The 14,922-nt window shown below is 35.4% G+C and overlaps 1 protein-coding gene across 2 annotated transcripts; it reads left to right on the forward strand.

The window, feature by feature from the left end:
• The first annotated feature begins 5,772 nt into the window (after nt 1-5,772).
• On the forward strand, nt 5,773-9,959 carry LOC109098144 (prolactin-releasing peptide receptor-like). Of its 2 annotated transcripts, none has more exons than XM_019111759.2 (3): nt 5,773-5,806; nt 7,412-7,867; nt 8,582-9,959. In XM_019111759.2, exons 2-3 carry the CDS (start codon nt 7,440-7,442, stop codon nt 9,216-9,218), a joined length of 1,065 nt encoding a protein of 354 aa, XP_018967304.1. In that variant the 5' UTR covers nt 5,773-5,806; nt 7,412-7,439; the 3' UTR covers nt 9,219-9,959. The 2 variants fall into 2 exon arrangements, with proteins under 2 accessions (XP_018967304.1, XP_018967303.1); XM_019111758.2 differs by having other exon boundaries at nt 5,781-5,806; nt 7,409-7,867.
• The last annotated feature ends 4,963 nt before the right edge of the window (nt 9,960-14,922 follow it).

Below are 14,922 nucleotides of genomic sequence, written 5' to 3' on the forward strand. Positions count from 1 at the left end.
AATAGCCAAATAATATTTTTTTTATATTTGATACAATCACACCAGCATGATTAGATCGTTCAGTGCATCTCATAACCAGCTGCTAAATTCAAATCTGTGTTCGCCTGGCTGGTGCGGAGCCAGACTGAACTCTGGCTAGATTGAATTTGATTAGATTGAATGCCCTGCATTACTCGTGACCCCTCAGAAATAATGAGTGCATGACGTCCATGAGCACTGCTGATTGTTTGCTGGAGGTAGAACATCATGCCTTGTAGATCTTGACAAACCCATGTTAGCAAGGGGGCTTTGCAGGGTGATGACTTTCATTCACACTCATTTTCAGTTGGAAAAATTGATAGTGAAGGAAAATCTACCCTTGAAGGCATGGTTCACTCAAAAATCAAATTTTTTGGCATCATTTACTCACTTTCATGTTGTTCCAAACCTGAACAAAAGACTTGCAGGTTGTACAAGTTTCGAACTACATCTTGCTTCCACAAAGAAAACACTCCACATGCTCTGTACAAAAATTACAAATAAATGAATTTGTTCTGATGGTCTTTCCATGCAAGCAGGGCACATGACACATAATGAAACCCATGTGGCATTCAGTGCGCATACAATAAGAACATTCATTTAATTCTCCACTCATACCAAAATGTGATCATTTCCCATAGCAACATGTAAAAAGGCAGATTAGTGAATAACATTAATAAGATTTCAGCATCCACAGAGATGTTTTCTGAGCTTTTTAAGAGACCTTTAATTGGATTCTCAACTGTGACAACAAGCTTTTAAACAGAGAAGGGAGAAAAGGAAAAGGCAGAATATAAGAATGAAGTGGAGCAAAAATAGAGAAGCTTGTCGTGAGAAAGGGAATTATGTTGTAGTGAGAATAGCCAAGAGCTGTGGTCACTAAAAAGCAAAATGGATGGGTGTTTTGTGAGGAGGGGAGATAAAAAGCGCACTTTAAACGCACTTTCTTCCAACAGAGCTGACGCCATGGTTTTATGACGCCAAAATGATTTATCACCCTTTGACGCCTATGAAAGAAAATTTTCTGCTACATAATAACAAAGCAAATACAATCCATTAACAACCAGAGAAGACACATCTGCTGTTGCCAGGCAAACCGTTCTTGGACAGCAGGACGGTAACTGGCATGAGCATGTGGAAGCCTTCGAGACCTGATCAAATAAATCTAAATTAAAGGCCAAAGTCACATTTATTCCATAACAATGATAAATGTCATTTGACATTTAAATTACATTTAATTTAATACAAACACATTTAATTTAATTTAAATTGCAGGAACAATCACTCAGACTCATCCTCATTCTGCACAGTCTATCTATTAATCCATGCGTCCATCCGTACCAAAATAAATAAAATAACACATAATACTGTGTATTTTAAAAAGGCTATACATATTATGTAAAAGAAGTACCAGCAGAAACTGCTTATGCAAATACCAAATTAGCCAGGCATCTTCATAGAGTAAAAAATATTACAGTAACTGCGTCAGATTGAGTCATACGGGAAATAATTTGTGCAGAACGAGACCAGAAGATTTTATAAGTCAATTTTGCTAATATACACGACTCCCAAATTATCAAATAATGTAGCCGAATATAAATTAGAGAATGTGTGATCTGTTCTGAATGGGATGGAGGCTGTAAATGGTGTGCTATTAATTTAAAATTCACTTGCGTGAGTAAAAGCTTGTCCCTTGTATATTCTGATAATGTGCAGACCAATATGATGTTAATTCAGCTTGCACTACTGCCACGCGCTGATGATGTCAGGTGCCACATTATGTTTTCCCCTCAAGCCAAGCTCTGATATATGAAACGTCCACAGACAAAGATGCGCAAAAGAGCATTTCTCTGAATTTCAGAGCTGTGCGGCTTGCTTTCAAGTGTTTTGTTTATCTCTTCATTACCAGCATGCTCTGCAGCAGTGCGAAATTTACTGTTAAAAAGGACGACCCGGAAACCGTGGTTCAGAGAAGATGCTTTGAGTAGATCAACATAACTCATTAAAACCATAGACTGTATAAAGATTAAAACATAGTGGACCAAAAAAACAATCTCATACATGGTAGGCTAAAAAACAATCACAGCAAAGAATAAAATGTAATAAAAGCACTTGCGACAAATCAAGTTTTAAAAGCCAAGCAAATAAAAATAGTGTGGCACTAAATGGTGGAGTAAATTAGTTTTAGTGTTTTTACAGGTCACTATTATTCATCAGAGCAGGTGTTTGTCTGACAGGTGCTTGTTATTGGCAGCACAAAAGAGCTGATTTCTGATCCTCATGCCATGAAATCTCATCATTTGAAACTTGCCACATAAGTAACAGAAAATAAATGTAAGCTCATTAGTTTGCCTTATTATGTTGACCTCTGGGCTTGTATCAGATTAGCATTTTTCCAATTTTACTTTAATTGGATGGTGGTGTTTCCTGTCACTGGTTAGCCCACCATTTAATGCTTCTCTGTTTCAAAGGAAAAGTTCAACTTGACCCCAAAACTTAAATTCTGGCATTATTTAGCTACTCACCCTAATGTTACTCACCCAAACGTTGATGGTTTCTTTCTTCAAAAAAAAAAAAAAAAAAAAAATTACACGAACAGAGATTAGTCTCAGTGCTCTATCCATATTGAACACCATCAATCAGTGTTAGACAGCTTCATGTGACAGTTAATCGACTTCTGCTCCATATTGGAACATGACGTAACGTTAACCGTTGAAAGCTACGGTTTTGTTTTGTTTTGTTTTCAACGGCCCTGCTGCGAAGTAGTTAACATTTGTAATAAGAAATGAACTAGCGCTGATGCAAGCCATTCTCTCATATGGACAGCAGTCAGAGGCAGATATAATGTACGAATTATGACTTTAATTTAATTCGACGTTTTGTACCCTATGTCTGTCAGTAATTTTCAGCTGAGGGCGATCGAAGTACTCGCGCAGCCGTACTGGCACAATAGCGGAGTTACGTTACGTCAACCGTTTTTCAGAGGTCTTTTTTGACATAGTTCTATTTGCGATGTGTAAATTCACAAAAATTAATAAGCCAGTTTGTAGATGTGCTGTACAATTTAGACAGCAAACAAATGACGTGCTGTACGGTTACTTCCTCAGACCGACCAACGACACTTCGCTAATCGCTAGCGAGCGAAACGACTAATTTGGAAACTTTTGTAAATAGTGAAACGTTGTTTAATAAGTGTATAGATAGATAGATAGATAGATAGATAGATAGATAGATAGATAGATAGATAGATAGATAGATAGATAGAATTATTATTATTTTTTGCCTTAATTAGACCCTACCCAACCCTCTGATTAGAAAGGTCTTCACTGACTCGTGGTGACAGAAGTTGAGCGACAGTAAGTGAAACACTTGTTACTGCAGCACGTTCAGTCTCTCGCTGATTTATGTGGTTTGCTCGTTGAAGCCGGTGTTCTGAAATATTCGGTGTCTGAGATTTTCGGTGACGCTGGGCGGAGCTTACATGAATATTCATGAGTTTCCTGTTTCGCGTTAAAGCGTCTCTGATAATATTAGTACGTTGTCACTGAAACATAAACGATTTTCAAAAAGGTATGTTTTAGCCTAGAATGACATTATGCTTAGTGTATTGTTGTTTTTATTACTATTGTTAATATGCAAAATAATTTAAAGATTGTGATTGTCGTAATGATTTACCTGATGTAGGCTACGCTCCAAATGAGCCTACAACAATTAAGCATTTTTATAATATTAAGAGTCCTTAAAATGTGTCGTTTTAATAACTGTTCCAAAATGTATCTGTTGTGCCATAATAAAATGTATGATGATTATTCTGTCATTCCTAATCGTTTGCTCAATCATTCAAAAAAATGTTTTTAATAACAAAGCAAAAGATGAATTTTTTTTAATGCACACATGAACTGGAATATAAACATTCTTAATCTCTGTATTTATTTATTTATTTGTCTAAAAAATATACATTTAGTAGATAAAATGCACTATATAGTTAAACAAAAGTGTACAAATGTCTTTATACACTTTATTATTGTATTTAATCATATACACATTGTGGTGCACTTGACAATCATTTTGACTCAAATGTGTATTGGTCAAGTTTTGAAATCCCACAACCTTGCAGTACTTTAACAATTTTTGCTTATTTCTACAAACTTATAACAATTAAAATGTTTTTGTAGTTTAATAGAAAGTGGCTATATCAAAACATACAGTAATTTGTATATTTTCATTTCAAAGATAAAAGTAGATTGCTTTTGCTGAATAAAGACTTCAACTGATTCGGTGTTAAAAGTTTTATTAACCGATGTGGTGAAGACATTACATAAATGACATTTACTACACACCTGTATAAATATAAAATACATGGTCATGTTTTGATAAAAAAAATAAATGAAAACAGGTGAAAGCTACACAAGGATGTAACAACTTGTATATGTGTTCAGGGATAGGCCTACTGATCAACATAAGCAAGCACATGTTATATGACTTCTGTTTTAAGTAAATTATTAAATACATTATTAAAGTAAATTCCTATATGAACAAGAAATGGCAAACAGAAACTTATGCACCATGAACAAACTCAATGAAAATCAGTCTAAATGTTGGGAGAAGAAACATGCTTCCAAATCAATGGGATCATATTGTTTATACCACTGCAGAATAAGCCATTCAAGAATGACCCACATGTTTTTAATATTAGTGGAATATCCACCAACATGAACTTTTTTACAAAACCCTTTATCCATGAAACATGTTTTATTAGGTTGTGCTTGGTTTGATTACCTTTGATTATCTTGATTCCAAAAGTGTGGATTTTCAGGAACAAAATGTAGTAAAACTTTAAAACTGGTTAAATAATACAACATTTGTATCAAATAGTAGGCTATACAAGTTTTTTTTATTTTGCATATGTTTTTGTTTAACTATTACACTGATAAAGTACACATCCACCATCCCCTGCATCAGATCAAAAAAGCAAAAGTTAATTCTGAGAACGTTTACGCATGTCTTCATCTATGTGTGCAATAGTGGCCTCATATATAACTTGACAAAAATATAAGTCTCCCCCATTAGAAGAGCTTGTAAGCTATAGGAAAAAAATAACAGGCAGAAGTGCAAGTATCAAACTCTGCTGATTTGTAACAGATATATTAATTACAAACAAACAGCTTCTCCACATGAACTGTAGGCTGTCATGCACTTCCATGTGACACCTTTTTTAAGGAGAAAAAAAAAGTTAAATAGTTGTTACTACATAAGAGTCTTTATATCGTTCTTCATTTCTCACCTTACAGTCTTACAATACAGTGAGCAAGTTTGTGCCACCATATGCTACACAAACTTCAAATGACATACTTTTCATAGCAAAACAGAGGAATATGAGAAAATATTTAACAGCTACTGGCCCATTTACTTGTAGCGTATTCTAACGATAGGCTGCTTCTGGCAAATCAGTGGCTGTAATCGTTGAGTAAACATTTAAAACAGCAAAGAATAACATTTTGTGCACAAACGAACAATTATATTCAACATTTGCTTATCTTCGTTAGAAGCTGAAACGTAATTAACCTACCTTGAACAGTTTTTGTGATCCGGTGAAAACGTACTAATATTATCAGAGACGCTTTAACGCGAAACAGGAAACTCATGAATATTCATGTAAGCTCCGCCCAGCGTCACCGAAAATCTCAGACACCGAATATTTCAGAACACTTGTTACTGTAGGAGGTTCGGTCTGTAGATGATTTGTGTTGTTTGATCTTTGAGAAGCAGGAGCATCTCTTTATCTTAGGTAATGTAATATTTTTACATTCTAAAGCAAATATCTTTTTAATGGTAATTGTACTGTGCATCGATTTTTCTTATTTGTGCAGTCAACAGATAGGCTGTAACAGAAAGCATTTATTAGAGAGTTCTGCATTTAGGCTGCAGGCTGTCAAGGGTGAAGAAAGCTAGGCATCTGTTTAATTTTGCAGCTTGTGCGTGCTGTTAATGAGCTCTATAATGATTACATCTTTTATCAAAAATATTTCATACCGCAGTTTCTTCACTTTGGTGGTATGGTAGGCTACCTACTGATTTGTAAAAGTACTAATATGCACTTTTAAATAATTTGTACCATTTAATAAGGTACAAATATGTAGTCATTTAGCTTTTGTCTTGAGAGGTCATTTGAGAAGCTCTAAGGATGTAACTGAAGACATGAAAATAATTGTCCATTATCATTCTGCCCTTCCAGAGGTAATTAACACTTATGGTTAAGAGAATGAATGGGTTTATTTATGGTTATGCAGACTCACTTCCACAAAGATCATAATTATCTTGTCTGGAATTCCTTTTGAGGCGGCATGACCTTTATTCTGAAGTATAATCTAGATTTAGTCAAGAGGCTTTTATCTACTGTTAGCAGCCCTTATGAATATGATAATATATGAAATATATTAATTTTTACAAGTACAGGTATTCAATTCCTCTCAATTTAAAAGATCTTAAAACCTGCTTGCAAATGAATATTAAAAGAATAAGAAAATGCCGTTTAAAACACTTTATAAATAAATTCAATGTCAACTGCTTATCAATATTTTACTAATTAATTTTTAAGGCAAACATATTGAATTCAGTAGCTTCAGTAGCTTTACATTTCATAGTGTAACTTCTATACTTATTTCATACTTCTTACCATGCAATGTTTGAGAGGGGGCATTTTATGAAACTGCAAAGTTTTACTTTTGCACACCTGAACTCAGCAAGAGAATATAATGCCAATTCATCAAATGACTGCCATTTAAATGTCTTTTTGCATTTGCAAAAATTACATGAGTGCAATGTTTGAATTTAAGCAGCTCTTACCTGCTAAGATTTGACATTTTTTATTCTTGTTTGTCTGACAGCGAAAGTACATTATGTAGAAATGGATATTTCAGCACCCCAAATTATAGTCACTTCTAATCCTAGATTGCTGAAATGAAATTTCCATATGCTACTTCTGTTTGAAATGGAGCATTTTATCAAACTGCAAAGCTTTGCTTTTGCAAAGACTAAAGAATAATAAAAGTATTTTTGTACAAATTACATGAAACGTTTGAATTTAAGCAGCATTTAAGCTTTGACTTTCATAATTGACAGTGAAAGTACACAGGCTCTTTAGGAAAATGTATCACTGCAGGCAAAAACTGCTGTGTTTTAAAATGCCCGGATGCTTGGAAAAAGTGAACAAGTCACTTTCATATAGGTACATTAAAGCATTTCAAATAACAACTGAGCAGTTATGTAACAAAGTATTCAAGACTGAGAGAGAACAAATGCGAAAGTTTATGAAGCTGAAAACCCACACTGATCGGCAGTTAATCTGAATATCACACATCAACCAGTGATGACTTGTGTTTTCGTCCAGCAGGGGGAGACTGGAGCGTTGTGATCAAAGGATGGAGGGCTCTGGCTGGCAAGATGTTGAAAAGCCTCCTGGAAGCCAAGTGTATGAGGTGATGGTGGTCCAAAACGCCACAGCCCCTCACAACTATCCCTTTGCAGACGTTGCCCTGCTGCAAACCTTCAAGCCGCTTATCATTCCCTGTTACGTTCTTGTGGTGCTGGTGGGTGTCTTTGGAAACTACCTTCTGATCTACGTCATCTGCCGCTCCAGGAAGATGCACAACGTCACCAACTTCTTCATCGGCAACCTGGCCTTCTCAGACATGCTGATGTGTGTGAGCTGTGTCCCCTTCACGCTGGCCTATGCCTTCAGTCCTCACGGGTGGACGTTCGGCCGCTTCATGTGCTACCTGGTGTTCCTGATCCAGCCCGTCACTGTATACGTGTCCGTTTTCACTCTCACGGCTATTGCAGTCGACAGGTGAGAATGGCTCACGCTGTTACAAGATGCAGATATCAAAGCTAAGTGGTTTGGCTTAGGAAGTGAGGACTGAGTGGAGGGTCACTATATGCTGTTTCCAGCTGTTTTGATGTTTGTTGACAAACTTCTTCCAGTTTCTTGCATTCTTTACTCATAAAATCTGTTAAGGACATGTCTGCATCATATTTCACCCCATAAATCCCATATAGAAAGAAATAATTATGTTTTATTGTGGAAGAATAATGAAGGTTTTTTTTTTGTTGTGATTTTTTTGTGACATTTTTTCTTTTTAAATATTTTGTTTTTTTTTTTTATTATTATTAAAAATAATGTAATAATATGAATTTTTAAATGTTTAAATTATTTTTTTATTGAATTAATGTTGATTTAAATAAATAAAAACACTATATTACTGCATTTCTTTCACTATAGTAAAAATACAGTTCAATTGATTCTGAGAATTAACATGGTTTTAAAGGGTTAGTTCACCCAAAAATAAAAATTCTGCATTAAAGGGGACCTAACACACACAATTTCACCCAATCTCATATTTATCTCGAGTACCTATAGAGTAGTACTGCATCCTTCATATCTCCAAAGGTGTGAAATCCCACAAAAAGGTGTGTTGATAATGGAAAAGGACAATAGAAAACATTAAAATATAATATATATATATATATATAACAATGTCTAAATCTTTGTGTGTTGTAACAGGTACTACGCTACAGTGCACCCTTTGAAGAAGCGAATCTCAATGGCTGCCTGCGCTTATGTGTTGTCTGGGATCTGGCTGCTGTCGTGTGTGCTGGTCGCCCCCGCTGTGGCCCACACGTATCATGTGGAGTTCAGAGAGGAGGGTCTGACCATCTGTGAGGAGTTCTGGTTGGGCCAGGAGACCCAGCGACTGGTGTACGCCTACAGCACGCTACTACTGACCTACATCCTGCCTTTATCTGCAGTCTGCGTCTCTTACCTCTGCATCTCGGTCAAACTCCGCAACTGCGTGGCCCCCGGACACCGAACACGTGACCAGGCCGAGGCCCAGCGGGCGCGCAAGCGGAAGATCTTCAGGCTGGTGTCTCTAGTGGTGGCTGCGTTCGGAGTCTGCTGGCTGCCCATCCACGTGTTCAATGTCCTGCGCGACATCGACATCCGCCTCATCAACAAGCGCCATTTCCTGCTGATCCAGCTGCTGTGTCATCTGTGCGCTATGAGCTCGTCCTGCTGCAACCCGTTCCTGTACGCCTGGCTCCACGACCGTTTCCGCGCAGAGCTGCGCAAGATGTTCACCTGCCACCGTCGCATCGGCATACCGGCCAACCACTGCGCCACAGCGAGCGTCGTGCTATGATGCCACTCATGGCTTCAGAAAGGCTGAAAACACTAAGTGCTATTTAAGATCTAAATGGCCCACAAAATGTAAATACAGTAAATGTCTGGGTCCAAACAGATGAATGGAAACCCTTGGATAATTGAGGGACTGCAAATGCTAACATGAATGATTCGTTATCATTTACAGTACTGAGATGATTCATTATTTATTGAAATAAAAAGGGTGATTGTAACCTTCATGTTGGGCTTTTCTCAGAGTGCTCAAAAATCAGACGAGCTTGAAAGGTTCCTCACAGCGATGCCATAGAAGAACCATTTTTGGTTCCCCCAGAACCATCTCTTTCTTACATTTTTCTTGCGAAGAAGAATCTTCTTTCGCAAGAAAGAACCTTTTGTGTAACAGAAAGGTTCTTCAGATGTTAAAGGATCTTTATGGAGACAGAAAGGGTCTTCCATGACATCGTGAAGCACCTTTATTTTAAGAGTGTACATGAAGTGACATTTGCAATTTAGCTTCTGTTTTATGAGTAAAATGATGTGAAATAAAAAGGACGGGAGTTAATTTTATCCATCAGGAACTAAATGGATGGTGAGAAGTGTCTCTATATGTGAAAGATGGAGATGTTGGTGAAAAGGAATTGAAGGGTCTGACCAAGACCATCCGTTTTGCTGAAAGTATACAAAGAAATTACATAAGAAATGTTTTCTTTGGAATCATGCAGAATAAATCCAGAAACTTGTTTTAAACAAGTAAACAGGGTCAGTTTTATGCAGAATAAATCCAGAAACTTGTTTTTTTTTTTTTTTTTTTTTTTTTTTTTTTTTGCCATTTACATTTCCATTAGCCGTTTCCTGCTTATGAATCATGAATCAAGAGGATTTTGTGATCGAGTACACTATGAATGTGCAGTGCAATATGTGAACACACATAATAATCATAGATGTTAAAGTCTGATTCATAATGAATGGAAGAGCCTAGGCACAAGCATTTGAGTCACACACACACACAAAGAGAAGAATAAAAATAGCGAGGACAACAAAGTCAACTAATTTATCTGTGCTTTGAGGAGAAAGCTTCTGAAAGTTGTTTAAATTATTGCATGCTGTTCATAAAAAAAAATAAAGATTTATATTTAATCAGTCGGCATTTGGTATTTTTTAAATGAATGTACAGTAGCCTATTGTTCAAATGTTTGGGGTCGGTATGATTTTTTAAATTATTTTTTTTAAGAAGTCTTCTATTTGATTAAAAATTAAGTATTTTTCGGAAGTGTTTTCGCAAATTTTTTTCTATTTTAATATATTTTAAAATGTAATTTATTGCTTTGATGCAAAGCTGAATGTCCAGCATCATTACTCCAGTCTTCAGTGTCACATGATCCTTCAGAAATCATTCTAATATACTGATTTGCTGCTCAAACATTTATTATTATCAGTGTTGCTCTGCGCAATATTTTTGTGTGAATGGTGATACAGTTGTTTCAGGATACTATAATGATTAAAAAGTAAAAAAGAACAGGTTTATAAAAAATATATATTTATATATACATTTTTTTTAAATGTCTTTGCTGTCACTTTTGAATCATTTGATGCATCCTTGCAGAATAAGTGTGTTAATTTCTTTCTTTCAAATAAATGAGTAATCTTGCTAACTCCAAACTTTTAAGCAGTATGTATTTCAAGACAGTTCTCAGGTTGACACAGATGTCCAGGCAGAACAATCACAGGTGTAGATCATCACATTAACTATGCTCTTTCTTTTGAAGTAAAAGCCGGTTAGCGGTTAGATTGATATTCTGTGCTAGCCTATCTAACGCAATGACTTTCTAATGTCTTCACGTGTACTATACCTTGTGTAAATGCATCAGACATCAGAATGCTAGTCGTCGACTAAGTTCTTGTCGCTAGAAGGGCTTTTGTTCAAAGCAGCAATTGATCTTAAAATCAACAGCTCGCATGAAGGACCATACAAATAAGACAACATGAGAAGAGGCACTTTAAATCATCGTGACTGCCACCCTCGAGATCACTCACCTGCGGGATATTTTAAACAGTCTCGGACGCTAATAATATTATCAGGGTCTAGGAAATGAACGTTCCTGGAATGATCATCCAAAAGGACAATATGTTAACAGAAAATCAATTTAGAGATTTTAGAAGCTGCAATTTATGCAAAAAGCACAAGCATCAATCAAACAACATGAAATTATACACAACTTCACAACAGCCCTGCATCTTGAAAAAAATCCTGCTGATTTGCAAAAAAAGGCTTAATATTACCTATTATAAATATGTATCAGCTTTAATGCACTTTTCAAAATAACAGCAGTGAAATAATTTGTTTTTAATGACAAAAAAAAAGTATTCAACGTATAATTTATCAGTTAGCAATACATTTTCAAATCCCACTTTTAATTTCTTACCTTAAAGTTTCTAAATTATTATTATTACAAAAATAGAAAACATTTGGGTTTGCATTTTCTTCTGTCACTGGCAATAATTCTAAACTTGACATCAGGATTATTGGTATAAAATAATGTCATACATGTGAGAGAGTTGTTCAGAGGAAGATGGAAATCTTGTCTTTGTGACCTTTTAAATGGTTTTCAAAAGCAAAAATATTTTGTGAGAAAGTGACTAGAGCACAACTGGCTAAATTTGTGGAAACAGCAGCCTGAAATTAGTAAGAACAATTACTGGATTCCATTCAGCACTGAATAGCACTAGCACTAATTAAATAAAATGGCATCATAAAGCAGAACAAAAATAGTCAGAAATAATTAAGAAATTTAACTGTTCAAACAAAAATACATTTATTAAAAATGAACAGAACAATCTGTGCAATCCATGAAATAAATTAAATCAATGTAATAATAATAAAAAAAACTGATGGTATCAGGAAATCAGCAGCAATTAAATATAAGCTAACACAATGCAATTATTCACTCCTTAAGTTCGTTCCAAACCTTTCGATACATTTCAATTTCATCCTGAGAGAGAATGTATGATTCTTTTTTACTGTCTGACATGTCTTCATCTCCGGTCACTTCCAGCTGCGGAAGCAACCCTCTGCCACTTGTGACTCCAGTGGTCTGGTGGTAGTAAATCACATCCAAAATGAGTTGTGTGTACATAATGTGTGTGCCTGAATCTAAATACACACACATGCATGTATATAATAAGAAAAATATGTTATGTTTATATATTAAATATTTTTATACAATGAAAATTATACACACATACATACATACATATATATATAAAAACATAATAAATATACACAGTACACACATATTACATAAAACTTTTATTTTGGATGCAATTAATCATTGCCCAGCACTTTTTTTTTTTTTTTTTTCAGAAATGCTTTTTATCCATTAAGAAAATACATACTATAAATCTCACATATTTATTTTGCGCACCTTTTTTCAATTTGCTTGAAATTGCCTTTATGTCCTTTACAGTTTTTGTTATGTCTGTTTTTAGAAGTGATGAGGCTTGAGTTTTAAATAATAAATAAAAATGTCAAGATTATCTATATTCATTTATACAAATCTAAATAGCTTAGAAAAACAGACTGAGTTTCAATTTTTTTAAAATTTGAACACAGTTGTGCCACCTAATATTTTTGGTGAAACCATTTTTTTTTTCCAGGATTCTGAGTAGAAATGTATATTTATTTATATTTATATATATATCAATTTTTTTAAAATTTGAATAAATAAATTTAATTAAATGTATTTATATAATTTATACACACATATATACATGTATATATATATATATATATATATATGTGTATGTATATATATATATATATATATATATATATATATATATATATATATATACACACACACATACACACATATACATACATACACAAAATGCACAGTATATGCATTTGTCATATTTCGATATCTTACAAAATGCACTGATGATAGCACACGTCACAAGTCACGCAAGTCAAGTATTTACATCTGCAAGATGTTTTTTTTTTTTTTTTTTTTTTTGAGTGTTTACACATCTGCAATACGTCTATAGGATGTTTCCCTATTAGATGTAAAACAGACGTTTATAAAATGTCTTTCAGGTGTTTATGATTTGGAATGTGCATAAATCTGACATCTTACAGATGTGTGTAAACAAAAGATGCTTTCCAGATGAAGCGATCTTTAACGGACATCTTGCAGATCTGGACCACAAACACCTCACTTTCAGTGTTAATCACTTAATGGCACAATTCTGAAAATATTCCGTCACTCACCATAGGATTTAGTGACTGCCAGATCAAATACACCGCTGCAATGAGGAGGGGCAAAGGCTGGCGGCCCGTCACTATCCAGCCATCAGAAGCTAGTTCAATCAAAACAGATGTCCTGTCCGCCAGCCATTGGGAGACTCAGCAAACACCTCTTCCACCTGTCGAGGACCCAGCTTGAAACTACAAAAAACACAGAAAGTTAACAATAAGACTTTACGTCAACTAAGACATCGTGCAAGTCATAAAAGTGTTCGACATACTCATAGCAGAAGCTTTCCAGGATGTCCATGACTTTTAACTAGGCTGTTAAATACTAGGACATGTTGATCTTACCAGCAATTAGATTTCTACAAGGTTGCTTGAACACCTCTGTGGAAGAGCTGGACCAAGCAAAAGAAACAGATGTCAAACCAGCAGTTTTCAAGCAGACCGAATTAAGATCAGTTAACAGTGAAGCGTGCAGTGCTGTGTTACCTCTGCCCTGGGTCTCATCGCTCAGTGTGGTGGTCAGATGTTCCTCAGAGACCACACACACCCACTGCCTCTGAGAGTACAGATCATACTCCGCCACATTAGACGAGCCAGCGTCGGGACAGCTGCTCGGCATACCTGCATGAGAATATATCAACTACTGGACACTATCAGACTGTGAATGCAAACACTTTACAGAATATCTAAAAGCTTTAAGCAGGTGCTAATTTAGCAGGGTTTTGTTTCTTTATATCCGACCGTCTACTGATCAGCAAATGACAAACTTTCAATCATATGCAATACGGAACGAATGAAAGAGAATCACATTGTTCAGCAAGTGTCAAAACAAACAGACAATGTACATTAATTAAATATTTGTGCATCTTACTGGTGGCAGATTATCATCATATAGTCGGTTAAATATTACTATGATACACAATCAAAGTGCGTTGTTTCTGTTTCGCACAAACAACTGCATGAGGCTACTCTCATATCTTCTTGCGACAAGTTTAAGTTTGTTTTGAACGCCGTCGCTCTTCCTGATGACGTTATTGGTCCGGGCGGAAACGAGGCTGTCAGTAAACGTTCCATAATAATAAGTTCCTACGTGGGGAAACTTGTAAGATAAAACTTAACACGGTATCAAATGGTAAATATTCTTCTATAATTTTCTGACTTAATTTTAACATTGTTGTATTATTATTATTATTATTTAATTTTTTTTGGAAATGTTAGTTGCATACAAGTTGCATAGACTAGCATCTACAAAAATAACAGTTAAATAACTGAGATTACAATAAAACTGCTGGAAAACAAAAGCTGGTTGAATGGTTTTAGCTGGTCTTCTTCCATCCTGATCATAGCTGGTTTGCAAGCTGATTTTAGAAGGATTTTGGCCACTTATGTAGCTGGTCAGGCTGGCAGACCAGCTCACCAAGCAGCTCAAACCAGCTGAACACCAGCCTAAACCAGCCGTCTAGCTTTAACC

The sequence above is a fragment of the Cyprinus carpio genome, chromosome B10 (genome assembly GCF_018340385.1).
Source record: "Cyprinus carpio isolate SPL01 chromosome B10, ASM1834038v1, whole genome shotgun sequence".
Lineage (NCBI taxonomy): Eukaryota > Metazoa > Chordata > Actinopteri > Cypriniformes > Cyprinidae > Cyprinus > Cyprinus carpio.

Coding starts and splice junctions, on each gene's coding strand:
- LOC109098144 (XM_019111759.2), top strand. CDS start 7,440: ATGGAGGGCTCTGGCTGGCAAGATGTTGAAAAGCCTCCTGGAAGCCAA. Junction 7,868..8,581: donor ACGGCTATTGCAGTCGACAG/GTGAGAATGGCT, acceptor GTGTTGTAACAG/GTACTACGCTACAGTGCACC.